A 22,434-nucleotide genomic window follows, 5' to 3' on the forward strand; every position below is an offset into this window, starting at 1 on the left:
CATCAGGGTCGGGATCGAAACCACGACCTCCTGCACACCAGGCGAGGTAGTTAACATCTCCTAGCCATCGTGAAGATGATGAGAGAGAGACGCAAACTCCAAATATACAGCAGCAGCAGGCATCAGGGTCGGGATCGAAACCACGACCTCCTGCACACCAGGCGAGGTAGTTAACATCTCGTCGCCAACGCGGCGTCCCGTTAAATGGGACCGGCCACGTGTCGGTTGGGTGGTGAGTCCGTGCTGCCGGCTTCGTGTGGGGTCAAGCCGAGTGGTGGAATGTCCAACACTCTGCGCAGAGGCTCACGCACTCGCAGGCTACGTGGGGCACCTTTGTCTTTGTCTCCGTGTGTCACGGGCAGTGGGGAGCGGTAGTGTGCAGTGTGGTTCGTACGCAGCGCCACGGACCCCGGTAAACTGCGTTGGTGTCGCGCTCACGCCCAAAAGCAGTGACGGCTCCTCGACTGGGACGTTGACAAGAGCGCAGTTACCTGGGGCGGTGTGCCAGCAGCAGCAGCAGCGGCGGCAGTAGCAGCAGCAGCAGCGGCGGCAGTAGCAGCAGCAGTAGTAGCAGCAGCAGCGGCAGCAGCAGTAGCAGCAGCAGTAGTAGTAGCAGCAGCAGCAGCAGTAGCGGCAGCAGCGGCAGCAGCGGCAGCAGCAGCAGTAGTAGCAGCAGCAGTAGCAGCAGTAGCAGCAGTAGCAGCAGCAGCAGTAGCAGCAGCAGCGGCAGCAGCGGCAGTAGCAGCAGTAGCAGCAGCAGCAGTAGCAGCAGTAGCAGCAGCAGCAGTAGCAGCAGCAGCGGCAGCAGCAGCAGTAGCAGCAATAGCAGCAGCGGTAGCAGCAGCGGTAGCAGCAGCGGCAGCAGCAGCAGTAGCAGCAGCGGCAGCAGCAGCGGCAGCAGCAGCAGCAGCGGCAGCAGTAGTAGCAGCAGTAGTAGCAGCGGCAGCGGCAGTAGCAGCAGCAGTAGCAGCGGCAGCAGCAGTAGCAGCAGCGGTAGCAGCAGCAGTAGTAGCAGCGGCAGCGGCAGTAGCAGCAGCTGTAGCAGCAGCAGCAGCGGCAGCAGCAGCGCCGGGGAGACAACGAGATGCGGCCGTGGAGTCGGCCACTCACGCCCTCGTGTGCCGTGCCGACCTTTATCGGTGGCGCTGCTCCTCGCTAACGGCACCACTCAACCCCGGGAGTGTGTCTAAGGCAAGCGTCAAAAATCGTCGACCGTAACAAGAAGAGTCAATTTATTTATTTTTTTCGAATTTCGTAACAACGTGAGCAAATTCTAGATGTGAAGCTTTCGTGACTGCAAGGATTCATACTCTTAGGTTTTTTTTCGGTAAAGTCACGTAGGTAAATATAAATAATAAAAGTAAAAATAATATAAATAATAATAGAAATATAATTATAAATCACGACGGAGGCCTCCGAAACGTCGTGATTTGTAATTTTATTTATATTATTATTTATATTATTTTAACTTTTATTATTTATTTTCTCCTACGTGACTTTACCGAAAAAAACCTAAGAGTATAACGTGAGCGAAGTCACGAAGCAGCAGTCCTTGAAGAGCTCCGGATCTACAGGTGGAGGGGTGAAGCGAGGGGGGGGGGGGTGGGGGGTGAAAAGGGGGGGGGTGTGGGATGAAGAGAGGGGGGGGTGAAGAGAGGGGGGGGTGGGGTGAAGAGAGGGGGGGGTGGGGTGAAGAGAGGGGGGGTGGGGGATGAAGAGAGGGGGGTGGGGTGAAGAGAGGGGGGGGTGGGGTGAAGAGAGGGAGGGGGTGGATGAAGAGAGGGAGGGGTGAAGAGAGGGGGGGTGTGGGGTGAAGAGAGGGGGGGTGGGGTGAAGAGAGGGGGGGGGTGGGGTGAAGAGAGGGGGGTGGGGGATGAAGAGAGGGGGGGTGGGGGTGAAGAGAGGGGGGGTGGGGGGTGAAGAGAGGGGGGAGTGGGGTGAAGAGAGGGGGGGGTGGGGTGAAGAGAGGGGGGGTGGGGGGTGAAGAGAGGGGGGGGTGGGGTGAAGAGAGGGGGGGGTGGGGGATGAAGAGAGGGGGGGTGGGGGGTGAAGAGAGGGGGGGGGGGTGGGGGTGAAGAGAGGGGGGGGTGGGGGATGAAGAGAGGGGGGGTGGGGTGAAGAGAGGGGGGGGTGGGGGGTGAAGAGAGGGGGGGGTGGGGTGAAGAGAGGGGGGGTGGGGGATGAAGAGAGGGGGGGTGGGGTGAAGAGAGGGGGGGGTGGGGTGAAGAGAGGGAGGGGGTGGATGAAGAGAGGGAGGGGTGAAGAGAGGGGGGGTGTGGGGTGAAGAGAGGGGGGGTGGGGTGAAGAGAGGGGGGGGTGGGGTGAAGAGAGGGGGGGTGGGGGATGAAGAGAGGGGGGGTGGGGTGAAGAGAGGGGGGGTGGGGGGTGAAGAGAGGGGGGAGTGGGGTGAAGAGAGGGGGGGGGTGGGGTGAAGAGAGGGGGGGTGGGGGGTGAAGAGAGGGGGGGGTGGGGTGAAGAGAGGGGGGGTGGGGGATGAAGAGAGGGGGGGTGGGGGGTGAAGAGAGGGGGGGGGGGTGGGGGTGAAGAGAGGGGGGGGTGGGGGATGAAGAGAGGGGGGGTGGGGTGAAGAGAGGGGGGGGTGGGGGGTGAAGAGAGGGGGGGGTGGGAGTGAAGAGAGGGGGGGGGTGGGGGGTGAAGAGAGGGGGGGGTGGGGTGAAGAGAGGGAGGGGGTGGATGAAGAGAGGGGGGGGTGAAGAGAGGGGGGGGTGTGGGGTGAAGAGAGGGGGGGTGGGGTGAAGAGAGGGGGGGTGGGGGGTGAAGAGAGGGGGGGTGGGGGGTGAAGAGAGGGGGGGGTGGGGGTGAAGAGAGGGGGGGGTGGGGGGGTGAAGAGAGGGGGGGGTTTGGTGAAGAGAGGAGGGGGTGGATGAAGAGAGGGGGGGGTGAAGAGAGGGGGGGTGTGGGGTGAAGAGAGGGGGGGGTGGGGTGAAGAGAGGGGGGGTGGGGGGTGAAGAGAGGGGGGGTGGGGTGAAGAGAGGGGGGGGTGGGGTGAAGAGAGGGGGGTTGGGGGGTGAAGAGAGGGGGGGGGTGGGGTGAAGAGAGGGGGGGTGGGGGATGAAGAGAGGGGGGGTGGGGGGTGAAGAGAGGGGGGGTGGGGGTGAAGAGAGGGGGGGGTGGGGGATGAAGAGAGGGGGGGTGGGGTGAAGAGAGGGGGGGGGTGGGGGGTGAAGAGAGGGGGGGTGGGGGTGAAGAGAGGGGGGGGTGGGGTGAAGAGAGGGGGGGTGGGGGATGAAGAGAGGGGGGGGTGGGGTGAAGAGAGGGGGGGTGGGGGGTGAAGAGAGGGGGGGGGGTGGGGGTGAAGAGAGGGGGGGGTGGGGTGAAGAGAGGGGGAGGGTGGGGTGAAGAGAGGGGGGGGTGGGGGTGAAGAGAGGGGGGGTGGGGTGAAGAGAGGGGGGGTGGGGGGTGAAGAGAGGGGGGGGTGGGGGGTGAAGAGATGGGGGGGGTGGGGGGTGAAGAGAGGGGGGGGTGGGGGTGAAGAGAGCGGGGGGGGTGGGGGGTGAAGAGAGGAGGGGGTGGGGGGTGAAGAGAGGGGGGGGGTGGGGTGAAGAGAGGGAGGGGGTGGATGAAGAGAGGGGGGGGTGAAGAGAGGGGGGGTGTGGGGTGAAGAGAGGGGGGGGTGGGGTGAAGAGAGGGGGGGTGGGGGATGAAGAGAGGGGGGGTGGGGGGTGAAGAGAGGGGGGGGTGGGGTGAAGAGAGGGGGGGTGGGGGGTGAAGAGAGGGGGGGGGTGGGGTGAAGAGAGGGGGGGTGGGGGATGAAGAGAGGGGGGGGTGGGGGGGTGAAAAGAGGGGGGGGTGAAGAGAGGGGGGGGTGGGGGATGAAGAGAAGGGGGGTGGGGTGAAGATAAGGGGGGGTGGGGGGTGAAGAGAGGGGGGGGTGGGGGTGAAGAGAGGGGGGGGTGGGGTGAAGAGAGGGGGGGTGGGGGATGAAGAGAGGGGGGGTGGGGTGAAGAGAGGGGGGGGTGGGGGTTGAAGAGAGGGGGGGGGTGGGGGTGAAGAGAGGGGGGGGTGGGGTGAAGAGAGGGGGGGGGTGGGGTGAAGAGAGGGAGGGGGTGGATGAAGAGAGGGGAGGGTGAAGAGAGGGGGGGTGTGGGGTGAAGAGAGGGGGGGGTGGGGTGAAGAGAGGGAGGGTGGGGGATGAAGAGAAGGGGGGGTGAAGAGAGGGGGGGGGTGGGGGTGAAGAGAGGGGGGGGTGGGGGATGAAGAGAGGGGGGGTGGGGTGAAGAGAGGGGGGGGTGGGGGGTGAAGAGAGGGGGGGGTGGGGGTGAAGAGAGGGGGGGGGTGGGGTGAAGAGAGGGGGGGTGGGGGATGAAGAGATGGGGGGTGGGGTGAAGAGAGGGGGGGTGGGGGTGAAGAGAGGGGGGGGTGGGGGGTGAAGAGAGGGGGGGTGGGGTGAAGAGAGGGGGGGTGGGGGATGAAGAGAGGGGGGGTGAAGAGAGGGGGGGGGTGGGGGGTGAAGAGAGGGGAGGGTGGGGGGTGAAGAGAGGGGGGGTGGAGGGTGAAGAGAGGGGGGGGTGGGGGGTGAAGAGAGGGGGGGTGGGGGATGAAGAGAGGGGGGGTGGGGGATAAATAGAGGGGGGGTGGGGGGTGAAGAGGGGGGGTGGGTGGGGGATGAAGAGAGGGGGGTGTGGGGGGTGAAGAGAGGGGGGGGGTGGGGGGGTGAAGAGAGGGGGGGTGGGGGGTGAAGAGAGGGGGGGTGGGGGATGAATAGAGGGGGGGTGGGGGGTGAAGAGGGGGGGGGTGGGGGATGAAGAGAGGGGGGTGTGGGGGGTGAAGAGAGGGGGGGTGGGGGGTGAAGAGAGGGGGGGTGGGGGGGGTGAAGAGAGGGGGGGTGGGGGATGAATAGAGGGGGGGTGGGGGGTGAAGAGAGGGGGGTGTGGGGGGTGAAGAGAGGGGGGGTGGGGGGGTGAAGAGAGGGGGGTGGGGGGTGAAGAGAGGGGGGGTGGGGGATGAATAGAGGGGGGGTGGGGGGTGAAGAGGGGGGGGGTGGGGGATGAAGAGAGGGGGGTGTGGGGGGTGAAGAGAGGGGGAGTGGGGGGGTGAAGAGAGGGGGGGTGAAGAGAGGGGGGGGGTGGGGGTGAAGAGAGGGGAGGGTGGGGGGTGAAGAGAGGGGGGGGGTGGGGTGAAGAGAGGGGGAGGGTGGGGGGTGAAGAGAGGGGGGGGTGGGGTGAAGAGAGGGGGGGTGGGGGATGAAGAGGGGGGGGTGAAGAGAGGGGGGGGGGGTGGGGGGTGAAGAGAGGGGAGGGTGGGGGGTGAAGAGAGGGGGGGGTGGGGGGTGAAGAGAGGGGGGGGTGGGGGGTGAAGAGAGGGGGGGTGGGGGGTGAAGAGAGGGGGGGTGGGGGGTGAAGAGGGGGGGGGGTGGGGGATGAAGAGGGGGGGGTGGGGGATGAAGAGGGGGGGGTGGGGGATGAAGAGAGGGGGGTGTGGGGGGGATGAAAAGAGGGGGGGTGGGGGGGTGAAGAGGGGGGGGGGTGGGGGATGAAGAGAGGAGGGGGGTGGGGGATGAAGAGAGGGGGGGGTGGGGGGGGGTGAAGAGAGGGGGGGGGGGGTGAAGAGGGGGGGGTGGGGAGAGAGGGGGGGGTGGGGGGTGAAGAGTGGGGGGGGGGTGGGGGATGAAGAGAGGGGGGGTGGGGGGGGTGAAGAGAGGGGGGGTGGGGGATGAAGAGGGGGGGGTGTGGGGGGTGAAGAGAGGGGGGGTGGGGGGTGAGGAGGGGGGGGGTGGGGGTGAAGAGAGGGGGGGGGTGTGGGGGATGAAGAAGGGGGGGGTGTGGGATGGAAGAGAGGGGGGTGGGGGGGGGTGAAGAGAGGGGGGGTGGGGTGAAGAGAGGGGGGGGTGGGGTGAGGTGAAGAGAGGGGTGGGGAGGAAGAAGAGGTGGGGGGGCGGTGTGGACAAGTGATGACCCCTTAAGACGAGCGTGACGAGCAGAGTAAATATTTAGTCGCGGCTGCATCGCGTCTCGAATATCGCGCAGTGAGTGGGTCACACCCTTGAAAGCCACAGAGACTCAGGTCCACCGTGTAGCCTTCACAGACTGTAGGGGCAAGTGCTGTTAGCGAGCAGCACCTATGAAGGCCGGCACGACACACGAGGGGGGGCGGGTGTGTGTCCAGCCCCACGCCCGACCGCCTTTGTTTCCCCACTGAGCTATATCGCTCAGTGGGCCTTACCTGGCAACATTAATAATAAAAAAATGGTTTAGTTTAAGTGGAACCCGTTTTAGCGGCCCCGATGGGAGGGATGATGGGTTGAATCAACCTCGCTCCCCTCCAACACCACGACCACCACCGCCTCCTGCCACCCAACCTGAAATTGAATTCGCGACATTCCAAGAGACCGCTGAGTCACGAGGGGCCACGTTTTTATAGGCGAGGTGCCACTAGCCAATAACATCTGGCGAACCAGCAGCAATTGTTTCACCAAGCCTGACTCGATGTGTATGCTACTCAAATAAGGCCCCACTTGAGCTGCATAGCTCTTTTCCAGACGCGGCCGGGATATCACAAATGATAACTCGACGAAGTGGTTTGATCATGCGCACATTTATAGCAGACTAGCGGTAAGTACCCGGCGTTGCTCGGGCGAGAAAGGCAGACACACACATGAACTTACACACAGACATTGACCCACACACATAGAAACACATGAACTTACACACAGACATTGACCCACACACATAGAAACACATGGACTTACACACAGACATTGACCCACACACATAGAAACACATGAACTTACACACAGACATTGACCCACACACATAGAAACACATGAACTTACACACAGACATTGACCCACACACATAGAAACACATGAACTTACACACAGACATTGACCCACACACATAGAAACACATGGACTTACACACAGACATTGACCCACACACATAGAAACACATGAACTTACACACAGACATTGACCCACACACATAGAAACACATGAACTTACACACAGACATTGACCCACACACATAGAAACACATGGACTTACACACAGACATTGACCCACACACATAGAAACACATGAACTTACACACAGACATTGACCCACACACATAGAAACACATGGACTTACACACAGACATTGACCCACACACATAGAAACACATGAACTTACACACAGACATTGACCCACACACATAGAAACACATGAACTTACACACAGACATTGACCCACACACATAGAAACACATGGACTTACACACAGACATTGACCCACACACATAGAAACACATGAACTTACACACAGACATTGACCCACACACATAGAAACACATGAACTTACACACAGACATTGACCCACACACATAGAAACACATGGACTTACACACAGACATTGACCCACACACATAGAAACACATGGACTTACACACAGACATCGACCCACACACATAGAAACACATGAACTTACACACAGACATTGACCCACACACATAGAAACACATGGACTTACACACAGACATCGACCCACACACATAGAAACACATGGACTTACACACAGACATTGACCCACACACATAGAAACACATGAACTTACACACAGACATTGACCCACACACATAGAAACACATGGACTTACACACAGACATTGACCCACACACATAGAAACACATGAACTTACATACAGACATTGACCCACACACATAGAAACACATGAACTTACACACAGACATTGACCCACACACATAGAAACACATGGACTTACACACAGACACCGACCCACACACATAGAAACACATCGACTTACACACAGACATTGACCCACACACATAGAAACACATGAACTTACACACAGACATTGACCCACACACATAGAAACACGTGAACTTACACACAGACATTGACCCACACACATAGAAACACGTGAACTTACACACAGACATTGACCCACACACATAGAAACACATGGACTTACACACAGACATTGACCCACACACATAGAAACACATCGACTTACACACAGACATTGACCCACACACATAGAAACACATGAACTTACACACAAACATTGACCCACACACATAGAAACACATGGACTTACACACAGACATTGACCCACACACATAGAAACACATGAACTTACACACAGACATTGACCCACACACATAGAAACACATCCACTTAGACGCACACACACACACATATATGGTTAAACCCAAAATGGATCGTTAGCAGGCCAGCCTAAATGTTTCTAACCGGCGAAGATGTTCCATTAGGGGGGGTGCACGTTTCGCAAGCGTAGAAATGCTCTAAACACGTGGTGTCGATTCTAAATGTGGAGAGAGAAAATTGGAGGACCCGGAGAAAAATCCACGCGGCCACGGGGAGAGACAGAGGCACACCGAAAACTCCAAATATACAGCAGCAGGCGTCAGGGTTGGGATCGAAACTACGACCTCCTGTATACCAGGCGAGGTAGTTAACATCTCCTAGCCACCGTGATGATGATGAGAGAGAGACACCGCAAACTCCAAATATACGGCAGCAGGCGTCAGGGTCGGGATCGAAACCACGACCTCCTGTATACCAGGCGAGGTAGTTAACATCTCCTAGCCACCGTGAGTCTCTTACTGATGAGACTCAGAAAAATTTAAACCCGCTCCTGCGCTCTCTTGCCTAGACGGATGCCGCTGTATGATATTGGTGTGGAAAAGTTAATACATAGGTTGATGGACTCGAACAGACATTTATTTGCACGTGAAGAGAGCAATGCGTTTTGCTTGTATTGGCAGCTTGGCAGAACGCTTCATGAGTTTGTAAGAATTACGAGAAGGTTATCATCACTATCATCTGACTAGGGTTTACAGGCCCAGTGTGTTGTGTATGCCAATTTAAAAAAAATCTAATTTATCGGTGCAAATGTTCTGAATTTATCAGTCGAGCCAAACCCCACACGTGCAATGATCCATCCGGTACAGAACACTCTCGCCTTTATCTGCTCGAGAGTAAATGTCAATGAGGACGAAGCACACGCAGTGCCGGTACAGGAGTCGTGGTCCATCCAAGCGACAGGAATACAAATCCATCCTCTTTGCAAGGGGCATTTTTTTTTTAAATTGCAAAGAAATTAATTAAATGTCATCGTATTTTTTGTGAGGTTTGGGTTAGGCCTAGGTAATGATCTGCCAACTGGCACAGCCAAATAAATGTAATCGTCACTGGGTGCACAAGCGGTTTGAGACTAAATTGTGTAATTTAGCAGTAAGATGTAGCTATAAAATGAGATGTATCTCACTGTCCGCCAAATAGATTCTTCTACAGCAATTAGACGCATCAATTAGATGCATCTAAAGCAATTATACGTATCAATTAGATACATCGACAGCAATTAAACGTATCAATTAGATACATCTACAGCAATCAAACGTATCAATTAGATACATCTACAGCAATTAAACGTATCAATTAGATACATCTACAGCAATTAAACGTATCAATTAGATACATCTACAGCAATTAAACGTATAAATTAGATACATCTACAGCAATTAGACGTATCAATTAGATACATCTACAGCAATTAAACGTATCAATTAGATACATCTACAGCAATTAGACGTATCAATTAGATACATCGACAGCAATCAAACGTATCAATTAGATACATCTACAGCAATTAAACGTATCAATTAGATACATCTACAGCAATTAAACGTATCAATTAGATACATCTACAGCAATTAGACGTATCAATTAGATGCTAATATACAGCAGGCGTCAGGGTCGGGATTGAACCCACGACATCCTGTATACCGTGCGAGGTAGTCAACATCTCCTAGCCACCGTGGCACGCCACTAGATACGAATAGTCGACCGCAAGGTTGATTATAATGTGGCGGGGTGAAGTGTGGGTGCTCACACCAGTACGGGGGTGGGTGGTGTGGGGGATGTGTGGGGGTCTGAGGTGGGGGGTGTGGGGGATGTGGAAGTGTGCGGGGGTGGGGGGTGTGGGGGGTGAGGGGTGGGGGGCGATGGGGGTGGGTGGTGTGGGGGATGTGTGGGGGTCTGAGGTGGGGGGTGTGGGGGATGTGGAAGTGTGGGGGGGTGGGGGGTGTGGGGGGTGAGGGGTGGGGGGCGATGGGGGTGGGTGGTGTGGGGGGTGTGAGGGTGTGGAAGTGTGGGGGGGTGGGGGGTGTGGGGGGTGAGGGGTGGGGGGTGTGGGGGTGGGTGGTGTGGGGGGTGTGAGGGTGTGGAAGTGTGGGGGGGTGGGGGGTGTGGGGGGTGAGGGGTGGGGGGCGGTGGGGGTGGGTGGTGTGGGGGGTGTGAGGGTGTGGAAGTGTGGGGGTGTGGGGGGTGTGGGGGGTGAGGGGTGGGGGGTGTGGGGGTGGGTGGTGTGGGGGGTGTGAGGGTGTGGAAGTGTGGGGGGGTGGGGGGTGTGGGGGGTGAGGGGTGGGGGGCGATGGGGGTGGGTGGTGTGGGGGGTGTGAGGGTGTGGAAGTGTGGGGGGGGTGGGGGGTGTGGAGGGTGAGGGGTGGGGGGGTGTGGGGGTGGGTGGTGTGGGGGGTGTGAGGGTGTGGAAGTGTGGGGGGGTGGGGGGTGTGGGGGGTGAGGGGTGGGGGGTGTGGGGGTGGGTGGTGTGGGGGGTGTGAGGGTGTGGAAGTGTGGGGGGGTGGGGGGTGTGGGGGGTGAGGGGTGGGGGGTGTGGGGGTGGGTGGTGTGGGGGGTGTGAGGGTGTGGAAGTGTGGGGGGGTGGGGGGTGTGGGGGGTGAGGGGTGTGGGGGTGGGGGGGTAAGGTGGGTGTGGGGGTGTGGGGGGGTCTGAGGGTGGGGGTTGTGGGGGGTGTGTAGGGTGTGGGAGATGTGGGGGATGGGGGGTTTGGGGGTGTGGGGGGCGTGGCGGGTGTGAGGGTGGGGGGTGTGGGGTGTGGGTGTGTAAATGTAACTAGAGACATCCTGTCTCGAGCGAGGAACGGCGAGTGGCGGAGTTGCTGGCGGTGAAGGAGCGGTCAGCGCGCCTCGGTAGCGCTACGAACCCCGACGGGCCCAGTTCGATTCCAGCTCACGGTCACCGACGATGATCTGAACCGGTTCTGAGCCTCCCCTAGGTCGACTCAGATGCAAAACGAGCACCTTGTGCGGGTGTGTAAATGTCGTCGTTGGGGGAGACAAAGGCGGCCGGGCGTGGTTCTGACCGCACCACCCTCTCGTATCAATTAGATGCATCTACAGCAACAGCACTTGCCCCAAAAGTCTGTGAAGGCTACACGGGGGGTCTTTGTCTTTGGTGCTGGGGGTAGCGGTTTAGACCCTGCAGCGCGCGATGTAGCAGCCGTAGAAATTCAATCGTCACGCCTACGTACACGCGTTGAACGTGACAATTATCTAATTTACCAATTATTTGGTACTTTTACCAATTTAGCAACTTACCAAAGACCCGATCTCGCAGACGTTTGTTTTTCTTCGTCTATTTTGTTGGTTGTTGTTTCGCGTTAATGTCTCGGGGTTTTTTTTTCACGCAACATTTGAAGAAGCACGAATGTAATTGTTTGCATGCGACGGGACGACCCTAAACAAACAACAACAGCAACAGCCGCCAAACGCCACGAGGCGGCGGATGACGTCACCACGGCGCACGTGCCAGGCGAGGTGCACTCTGGGGCCGAGACGGCCTACGTCACGCGGTACGGTACTGCCCTCAGCCGTGCGCACGGTGTGACGTAGGAACCACGTGCCCGAGCATAAAACCCGACGTTCGCCAACGAGTTCGTGGAGTGCAGGAGGTTCGTGGGTTCGATCCCGACCCTGACGCCTGCTGTGTATTTGGAGTTTGCGTGTCTCTCTCTCATCATCATGGTGGCTAGGAGATGTTAACTACCTCGCCTGGAGTGCAGGAGGTTGTGAGTTCGATCCCGACCCTGACGCCTGCTGTGTATTTGGAGTTTGCGTGTCTCTCTCTCTCACATCATCATCATCATGGTGGCTAGGAGATGTTAACTACCTCGCCTGACGTGCAGGAGGTTGTGGGTTCGATCCCGATCCTGACGCCTGCTGTGTATTTGGAGTTTGCGTGTCTCTCTCTCTCACATCATCATCATCATGGTGGCTAGGAGATGTTAACTACCTCGCCTGACGTGCAGGAAGTCGTGGGTTCGATCCCGACCCTGACGCCTGCTGTGTATTGGGAGTTTGCGTGTCTCTCTCTTATCATCATGGTGGCTAGGAGATGTTAACTACCTCGCCTGGAGTGCAGGAAGTCGTGGGTTCGATCCCGACCCTGACGCCTGCTGTGTATTTGGAGTTTGCGTGTCTCTTTCTCTCACACATCATCATGGTGGCTAGGAGATGTTAACTACCTCGCCTGGAGTGCAGGAGGTTAGTGGGTTAGATCCCGACCCTGAAGCCTGCTGTGTATTTGGAGTTTGCGTGTCTCTCTCTCTCACATCATCATCATCATGGTGGCTAGGAGATGCAAACTACCTCGCCTAGAATACAGGAGGGTCGTGGGTTCGATCCCGACCCTGACGCCTGCTGTGTATTTTGAGTTTGTGTGTCTCTCTCCCCGTGGTCGCGTGGATTTTTTTTCCGGGTCCTCCGGTTTTCCCCTCCACATTTAGAATCAACATCGCGCGTTTCGAGTATTTGGGCTGCTATAAATGTCCACGTGATGACGAAAAGCCACTTCGTGGAGCTGTCATTTGTGTCCAGCTCGCTTCTAAAATAACATAGCGACGTAGCTCTGTGGGCCTTACCTGGTAAAATAAAAAAATTGTTTGGTTTCGGAGGATGAGGAACAGGAAAAACCACAACTCTCTCATGCTCTCTCCTGAAGCCCTTTCGTCGTGGCCAGCAAGCAGATCTCGACTTTGGAAATGTAGCTCTGGAACTTCACAGTTACGTTGTGACTAGTGCAGTAACTAGTGTAGTAACTAGTGTAGTAGCTTGTGTAGCTAGCCTGGTGCTCACCACCATAGGTTGTTATTCTGTGAAGGGGAAAGTTACCCGTGTGTTGGAGTTGAAACACATTCCTGCGGAGGGAGCTGGTAGGAACGTTGGGTTGCTCGGTCAATGGCCAGGGTCAACGGCGGCGTGGTGTATTCCGCAAATATGCTCGACTGTGAGGGCGGGCACAAGCCGGCGTGAGTAGGTTAAACGTTGAGTTTTATAAGGGCACCACGGGGTGACCAGCCCCTCCTCACCCAGCCCCACCCCTCCCACCCCCCACCCAGCCCCACCCTCCCCACCCAGCCCCTCCCCACCCTCCCCACCCAGTCCCTCCCCACCCTCCCCTCCCCACCCAGCCCCTCCCCACCCTCTCCTCACCCACCCAGCTCCTCCCTCCCCACCCAGCCCCTCCCGGTACGATGGACGGGCGGACACAATAATCCCCTGTGGGCTGGTGGAACCAGTGGGTTCCTACCAGTATAAATATGTTGCCTCCAAGTCTACGTCTGCGACTCAGTTGAACTCACTACAATTGTACGGGACTCTGCCTAAGTCTATGGATCTCTATGTCGTTGTATTGGTCTCTATATAATTCTATGGGTCTCTATGTCAATATATCGGTCCCTGTGATAGCCTATGGTAGAATTTCGATTTAAAGCTTTCGTGACTGCAGGGATTCATCTTCTTGGTTCTTTCGGTAAAGTCACGTAGAAGGGAAATAATAAAAATAAAACATAATAAAATAATTCTCACGACGTTTCACCTGAGGACGGCTGCTTGCGTTGTGGCCGAAACGTCGTGAGAACTATTTTATTATTTCCCTTCTACGTGACTTTACCGAAATAACCAAGAAGATGAAAGCCTATGGTAGCTTCGTGAGTTCATGGGTCTCTATGCAAGTCTATGAGTCTCTATGTAAATACATCCGGTGAAGCCATCAACCGCATCATCAGAACATCAACAACAGGCCGATGCGCGCATCTCCTTCGTGAATTTAAAATTACAGCCACCACGATCGGCAGCAGTGCAATTGTGGCCCTGCAACCCAAACTGTTGCCCACATCGTCAACCCACTGTGGCCTGCGCTCCTTTAACCGACAAAGAGGAGCATCAACACGACACGAACTCTTTCTCTCGATCCCGAAGCCCTCCCTCGCCGTATCGAGGTGTCCAGCAGCAGACCACGACACTGGCAACCCTCCAGCTCAGCGGTCTTCATCGCAAGGCCACCAGGGGCCACCGGCGGGCCCGGGTGGCCTTTAGTGCGGCCCCCCAACAACGCACAAAGAGTGACAACGACACCCCCCATCGTCATCATCATCAGCATCGTGCTGCTGTCAAACCCAACAATTGTTTCGACCGTGTGGAGGCCACTCACACGCTGATGATGTCTCGTCGGCGAAAGTGGCCCCCAGCTGAGAGCGAGTGAAGGACGCTGCCCCAGCTCCCGAAGCACACTGCTGCCGCCCTACGCCAGAACAACAACAACAACACCGACAACGGAACGTGCTCGCTGCTGTTTGTTTGTTGATTGTTGCTGTTGCGCGCGCGCGCGTGCGTGTCACACTCGGACACGCGCGCGCGCGCGGTGTGTGACAATTCATCATTTGGCGATCGCCTGCCGCGCCGGCAAATCGCATTAAGCAAAGGCGCGGGAGCCAGGCGCGTTTTCCACGCCTGTCGGAGCACGCAAAGTGGCGCGATAATTCGTGCCGCACGTTTCAGCGCCGCCAGACCACGCGAATTAACGAGGGGCCTGCCGCGAAAACGCACGCGGAGAGCGACGAACCAGAGAGAGAGAGAGAGACTTTTGACTTTTAAACAACTTTTATTGCCGCCAGCAGCAACAGCACTGGAGGCAATTCCGATATGAAATACACAAAGTCACCAGCAACACAAACAGACGCTATAAATCGACGCGCTGTGGCGCTAAATGCACCGCGCTCAACACGAAAGAAAAGTCACGTGGTGGTGGTGGTGGTCATCGCGCACGCCACGGTGACGAGCGAGCGCTTCAGAAGGTGAACACCACGAGGGTGCCGTGCACGCTGGTACAGAGAGGGGCTTGTCCGGCTCCCCAGCGCTCCAGAGAGAGAGGGGGGAACCAGAGATGGAGGGAGAGGGGAGCAACGAAATTGGTGGAGTGAGATTGAGGGAGAAGATAAGGGAGAGAGAGAGACGGAACGAGCGAGTTTGTTGTTCGTACAAAACAGACGGCGACGATTAAGAACTGACCCCTGTGCCCATACTGGACGGACATCTGTGTAGCAAAGAACTTCATAGCTCATCGGATTCCTCCTCCTGCAATCTAAATAAAGATTCTGATTCTGAACAGCGAGCCGCAGGGTTGTCGCGGCTGTTAAGAAACGTGTCGCGCGCAAATCGGTTGCGCAACGAGTCGCGCGGCTTTCGATTGCGCGCGACCGATTGGGTTGCATGCAACTCGGTCAACACGAGACGCACCGATGCTGGGAGGGTTGCGGCGCGTGCTGGCACGAGGTCAAGAGTAGGGCCACAACGACAACAACAACAACAAACGAGACGTGATCCAAAGTCTCAACGTGGATCCAAAATCGGGGCCAAGTCTCGAATTCGCGCGCAACTTCCATCACGCGAGATAAAGACAAAGATCCCCCGTGTTGCCTTAACAGATTGTTGGGGCAAGTGCTGTTAGCAAGCACCTAAGAAGGCCGGGACGGTACACGAGGGGGTAGGTGGCCAACATCATGCACAGCCGCCTTTGTCTCCCCAGTGGCGATGTTTACACACCGTACCAGGTACTCATTTGAATCGGCCTAGGAGTGAGGCCCAGGATCGGTTGAAATAATCGTCACCGGTGGTGGCCGTGAACGGGATTCGAACTCGTGTCGCCGGGTTCGTAGCGCAGCACGCTAACCACAACACTACCGCAACCAAACACACACACACTCACACACACGCAACTACACACAGAGAATCACACACACAACCACACACGCACAACCTCACACACAGAATCACGCACACAACCACACACACCCACACACTGCACACATCCACACACACAACCTCACACACAGAATCACACACAGAATCACACATACAGAATCACACACACACACAATCACACACACCCACACACACAGACTCACACACAGAATCACACACAGAATCACACACACACACAATCACACACACAATCACACCCACCCCCACACACAGACTCACACATACAGAATCACACACACACACAATCACACACACCCACACACACAGCCTCACACATACAGAATCACACACACAACCTCACACAGAATCAGACACCCACACACACAATCACAAAGAATCACACACACCCACACACAACCACACACACCCACACACAACCTCTCACACGCACACACACACAACAACAACCAACCCTTCTTCGCTTGCGACACGTGCGCGTCTCTCGCGTTGTGTGTGCGTTTTAAACAAACGGCGTCACTGAGCGCGCGGGACCTCTCCGTGCGCCTGGTGCCTGGCTCACAGATCACGCCCTGGAGCGCGCAAGCGACCCAGGGCGCGCGCCCTGTGCACAGGTGAGCGCTAATTGGCCATAAACCTGAGCGGAAAGTGGGAGAGGGACCCCCTTCAGCGAAACCAGAGACCCCCCCCCCCCGACACACACACACACACCCTCGACCCACAAGCAATCCTCCCCCACCCCCCTCCCCCTACCTCCTCGTGCAGGTAAAGGCGCGGCCCTGCAATTGCTCGCTCGCTCGCGCCGCTGCGGGTGGAAGCGTTTCTCGGATAGAGGCAAAAAAAGACAAAGATCCCCAGTATAGCCTTGACAGGCTGTAGGGGCAAGTGTTGTTAGCGAGCACCTCGTAGCGCTACGCTGCGCTACGAACCCGGCGTCCTGAGTAGTTCGATTCCTGCTCACGGCCAACACCGGTGACGTTGATCTGAACCGGTTCTGGGCCTCCCCTACGTCGACTCAGCCTTAAATGAGTACCTAGTGCGGTGTGTAAACATCGCCACTGGGGAGACAAATGTGGCCGGGCGTAGTGCTGGCCACTCACCCTCTCGTGTGCCGTGTCGGTCTTCATAGGTGCTCGCTGACAGCACTTGCCCCAACAGTCTTTTAAGGCTATACGGGGGATCTTTGTATTTGTTTTTGTGTATCTGTGTGAGAGAGAGAGAGGGGACGGAGGCAGTCGCCCCCCAACAACAACGGAGGGCAAGAGGAGCGACGCTCACAACAACGAGCAGAGCGCCGGGTGGATAAAACAGAGAAACAAGTTGACTTGCAGATGCACAGTGGCTGGCGATACGTGACTAGCAGTCACTGCCATAGCTTTAGGTAAACTGGATGTGGTGTGCAGGTGCGTGCGTGTGCTCTGCATCACCGAGACCGACAGAGAGGACTGAGTTTCATGCGAGGTCTCACATAGAGAGACGCGCTTAGAGACCCTATCCTTAACAACTTACCTACGCCATTGGAACCTCATTTGCCAGTAAAAAATAGATAATTGGTTTTTTACCCTTCTATTTGGCAACAAAACCGACATAGACCACAATACCTGCAGTCATAATGCAAACAAAAAACCTTACTCTGATAATATATGCACTGTCCTTGAAGTTGATTGGTCCACACCCGAGACAGCTTTCCTTAGAGCCTAGTCTCACATGGGTTGGATCAGATGACGCCAAAAGGCGCACAACTCAAAGACAATGCACCATCAGAGTATGAGAGCTCGGGGTAAGCATTTACACCATTGGAACTTTATTTGCCCAAAGAAAAAATATGATAATTGTTTTTTTACCCTTTTATCTGGCAACAAAACTGACACCTTTTTTACAAGGAGTCATGTTTGCATAGACCACAATACCTCCAGTCGTAATGCAAACAAAAAACATAACTCTGATAATGTATGCGCTGTCCTTGAAGTTGATTGGTCCACACCCGAGACAGCTTTCCTTAGAGCCTAGTCTCACATGGTGTTAACCACAAGACAACTTAGATTAAAGCCATCAGTCTAACTCCGTACTACAACAAACAAACATGGCCAAACCAAAAAACGTTTCGAAATCACCAAAATAAAGCCATAAAAGCAACGTAACAGTGATCATAGGAACTGTGACCGAATTTTCACAATAAACTACATAAACAACATGTACCACCAAAACCCTGCAGCCATAGCTGGCTGCATGAGTCACTGCCACAGTGCAATGTATTCGCGCCAGTTCGATCTCCCGGCATGGCAGTTGAGACGACGGTGCAAGCTTCTTAAATCTTCCCGTATCTTATTCCGCCCAACAGAGAGCAGCAGTTTAGGGGCCGTCCATAAATGACGTCACTTCCCTTCCCGTCGATGGGCGTTCACGTGGTTCGCCAGAATGTCCTGGGTGGAGGGTCACCCCGCGCACATGCAAAGGGCCCTCGGGCCGCTCCAGTTTTCATCACACATCTACTTTTCAACTATTTAAACTTTTTAATATTATTAATTTTTAATATTATTTTAACCAGGTAAGGCTCCGCTGAGCTGACCGCTGCTGCTGTTACCCGTACAATCCTGCTGGTGTGGACAGAGGCGCGAGATGGGCGGTGGGAGGGCGAATTGTTATATTTAGTTTTATTGTATTCATTCATTTTAGAGGTGTCTACTGTTACAGCTGCCGCGCCGGGAGATACAATCGGAGAGCCGAGCGAGCCTGTGGGATTGCATTCACAGTGCACCGGCCGTTAGCAAGCCGGCGGCGTCAAACGAAACGCACTCAAGGCACCGATTAAAAGGAGCGCGTCCTACTGAACGTGGCCGCTGACGTAGCCGCCACAACTCTCCCGTTAAGTGCCCTCGCAACTCTGTTACTCCGATTTATGCCAATGCCATAAAGGTTCGTCCCATCTCGCTCTCCCCTATTGCCCCTCGTAAAACCTGCCAGTGCGGCTGAGTGTGCGGGTACTCCTACAACCGCTCCCATCTGTTTCTTGGTTTGGTTTGGCCTCACCGAAGACGCATGGACTGAACTGAAACTATAAACGTTTTTTTTTATTTCACCAGGTAAGGTCCACTGAGATGCACAGCTACTTTTTTCAGAAGAGACCTGGCCACCGATGACATCTAAACGAAGTGGCTCATCGCGCGCAAATGTATAGCAGCCGAGTACTCTAAACTTGTGATGTTGATTCTAAATGTATAGGGGACAACCAGAGGACCCGGAGAAAAATCCACGCGACCACGGGGAGAGAGAGAGATTTATATGCAAACTCCAAATATATAGCAGGAGTCAGAGTCGGGATCGAACCCTCGACCTCCTGCATACCAGGCGAGGTAGTAAACATCTCCTAGCCACCGTGGCACGTATGGGACCCAGCGTGGAAGAGTAGGCCAATATCGCCCTTCTATAGTGGGGGCGTTCCTCTAAAGCCATACTTCAAATGGAGCCTCTTAACCACCAGCAAGTGGTGTAGAGCAAGCAGCTGCAGGGCTGCTCCTTTACCTTTGGACCCCCCCCCCCGCCCCCCAGATGGAGTGAAGCGGGGGGCGGGGTGAGCCACTAATCTGGTGCTGAGAGCTCCTCTGAGTGTACCCGTGGGGAGCGGTGGCGCAGTGGTTAGCGCGCTGCGTTTCAAAACCCGTGCTCACCGAGTTCGATTTCCCGCTCACGACCGGTGGCGAATATTTGAAGGGGTCCCAGGCCTCCCCCAAATATACTCAGCCTCATAATGAGTAGCTGGTGCGGTGCGTAAACATCGCCACTGGGGAGACAAAGGCGGCCGGGCGTGGTGCTGGCCACCCACCCCCCTCGTGTGCCGTGTACCGGCCTTCATAGGTGCTGCTCGCTCACAGCACTCGCCTCAACAGTCTGTTCAAAGCTGTCCGGGTGATCTTTGTTTACTTTGTGTGTGTGTCAGGGGGGGGGTGCTAATTCACCAAATAATCCGTCGCATTTGCAAGACACGGACACAGAGAGAGAGAGACAGAGAGATCCGGTGCGCGGCGGGGCGATGTTAAACATCTGCACGGCTCTGCCGGGAATCCTACAAACCCGGCAATTATGGGATTATGGCGGTGGGTGACGTGAATCCAACCTCGCCGCCAAGAGAGAGACAGCCGAACGTAAATAATAGTCGTGTAAAAAATCAATAAAGTGAATCCTTCTCTCTCTCATGCCTCTCCCTTCTCTCACTCCTTCCCCTGGCGTGCGTGAACAAGTCCATTATTATCCCGCCATCCGCAATGATTCATAGAAATCTAAACTTTGTTGTATTTCACCAGGCAAGGCCCCACTGAGCTATAGCCTAGCAAATGATAGCTCAACGAAGTGGCTCATCATCATCATCATCACGCGGACATTTATAGCAGCAAAATAACTTTAAACGCACGTTGATGCTGCATGTGGAGAGAGAAACCGAAGGACCCGGAGAAAAATCCACGCGACCACGGGGCAGAGAGAGACAGGCAAATTCAAAATATACAGCAGCAGGCGTCAGGGTCTGAATCGAACCCATGACCTCCTGCATACCAGGCGAGGTAGTTAACATCTCCTAGCCACCGTGGCACCCTATCCGAGACTGTGTGCGGTTTAGAGGAAGTGGCCTACAGGAGTGTAGACTGATCCTTCCTAATATCCGAGACTTTGCGCGGATAAGTGGATACGATCCAGTGGTGTCATAAAACGCCATTAGCCGAGACCACACCACTACAAAGATCCCCCGTATAGCCTGAATTGACTGTTGGGGCAAGTACTGTTAGCGAGTAGCACTTATGAAGGCTGACACAGCACGCGAGGGGGTAGGTGGCCAGCACCACGCCCGGCCGCCTTAGTCCCCTAGTGGCGATGTTTACACACCGCAACGGGTACTCATTTGAAGCTGAGTCGACCTAGAGGAGGCCCACCCATTCACCACACTGCAGATCACCTCCATTTTTCCTTACCGATGTTAGAAAGCCATTGCAGCTACGCACTTTTATTATCATCTAGATTGAAAAACCATTTCTTTAGAACTGCGTTTTGTGTTTAGTTTGTTGTCCTTCCCTTGCACCCTCCGATGAGCCCGGATGGCGACGTACGGTGCGAAAGAAGTTCCTCCTCCCATCATCATGGCCCATTTTACACCAAACGGCGTAAGACAAAAAAAGTCGCATCTCTCCCCCGTTAACACCTTGAGCGGCGCTGTTTGTTGCCCGCCGCTTGGCGTTTGGCACAATGAATAAATAAATAAATAAGGACTTTATGTTTTAGGGGGCCAGCTGTTAGGCAACCCCCCCCCCCCCCCCCATCGCTCTGCGCGCGACGCGGAGAGAGATCCGGTGACTTGAAAGCGAAGATTTCGAGAGTGGCCCTGGCCACGTTTTTATCGCCGACTTTACGACGGCCACGGAAAGTCTCCTCCACTTTCTATCAAGCGAAGCGACGTCGTTTCACGTTTGAGGGCGGCGAGGAGGCTGGGCCCGGGGTTGGCGCAAAGGTCAGAGACGGTGAGATGGCGCCGATCCGCCCGTGGGTTCCAATCCGTGACTCCGACCGCCAGCCCCGCCGTCATCAATCCGGGGTTCTCAAAGTGCGGTGAGTTGGTGGTTTCGTCATCCCGGTCACCGATGATTCACATAGAGACCCATAGACTTACATAGAAGCCCGTAGATTAACATAGAGGCCCGTAGACTCACATAGAGACTAAATGACTCACATAGAGACCCATAGACTCACATAGAGACCCATAGACTCACATAGAGACCCATAGACTCACATAGAGACCCATAGACTCACATAGAGACCCATAGACTTACATAGAAGCCCGTAGATTAACATAGAGGCCCGTAGACTCACATAGAGACTAAATGACTCACATAGAGACCCATAGACTCACATAGAGACCCATAGACTCACACAGAGACCCATAGACTCACATAGAGACCCATAGACTCACATAGAGACCCATAGACTCACATAGAGACCCATAGACTCACATAGAGACCCATAGACTCACATAAAGGCCAGTAGACTCACATAGAGACTAAATGACTCACATAGCGACCCATAGACTCACATAGAGACCCATAGACTCACAGAGAGGCCCATAGACTCACATAGAGGCCCATAGACTCACATAGAGACCCATAGACTCACATAGAGGCCCATAAACTCACATAGAGACCCATATACTCACATAGAGACCCATAGACTCACATAGAGACCCATAGACTCACATAGAGGCTCATAGACTCACATAGAGACCCATCGACTCACACAGAGACCCATAGCCTCACACTGGGACCCATAGACTCACACAGAGACCCACAGACTCACACTGGGACCCATAGAGTCACACTGAAACTCATAGACTCACAGAGAGACCCACAGACTCACACAGAGACCCACAGACTCACACAGAGACACACAGTCTCACACAGAGACGCACAGACTCACACAGAGACCCACAGACTCACACTGGGACCCATAGAGTCACACTGAAACTCATAGACTCACAGAGAGACCCACAGACTCACACAGAGACCCACAGACTCACACAGAGACCCATAGACTCACACTGGGACCCACAGACTCACAC

General features: G+C 55.6%; 1 protein-coding gene across 1 annotated transcript in view; it reads right to left on the reverse strand.

Annotated features, from left to right (window-relative positions):
- Positions 1-21,408, reverse strand: part of LOC144731686 (fibroleukin-like) — a 33,502-nt gene extending 12,094 nt beyond the window's left edge. Inside the window, exon 1 of the mRNA XM_078612863.1 lies at positions 21,291-21,408. Coding sequence (XP_078468989.1) covers positions 21,291-21,408 — 118 coding nt within the window. The remainder of the gene's footprint in view (positions 1-21,290) is intronic.
- Between the last annotated feature and the right edge of the window lie 1,026 nt (positions 21,409-22,434).

Source organism: Lampetra planeri, chromosome 40 (genome assembly GCF_965212315.1).
Source record: "Lampetra planeri chromosome 40, kcLamPlan1.2.h2, whole genome shotgun sequence".
NCBI lineage: Eukaryota > Metazoa > Chordata > Hyperoartia > Petromyzontiformes > Petromyzontidae > Lampetra > Lampetra planeri.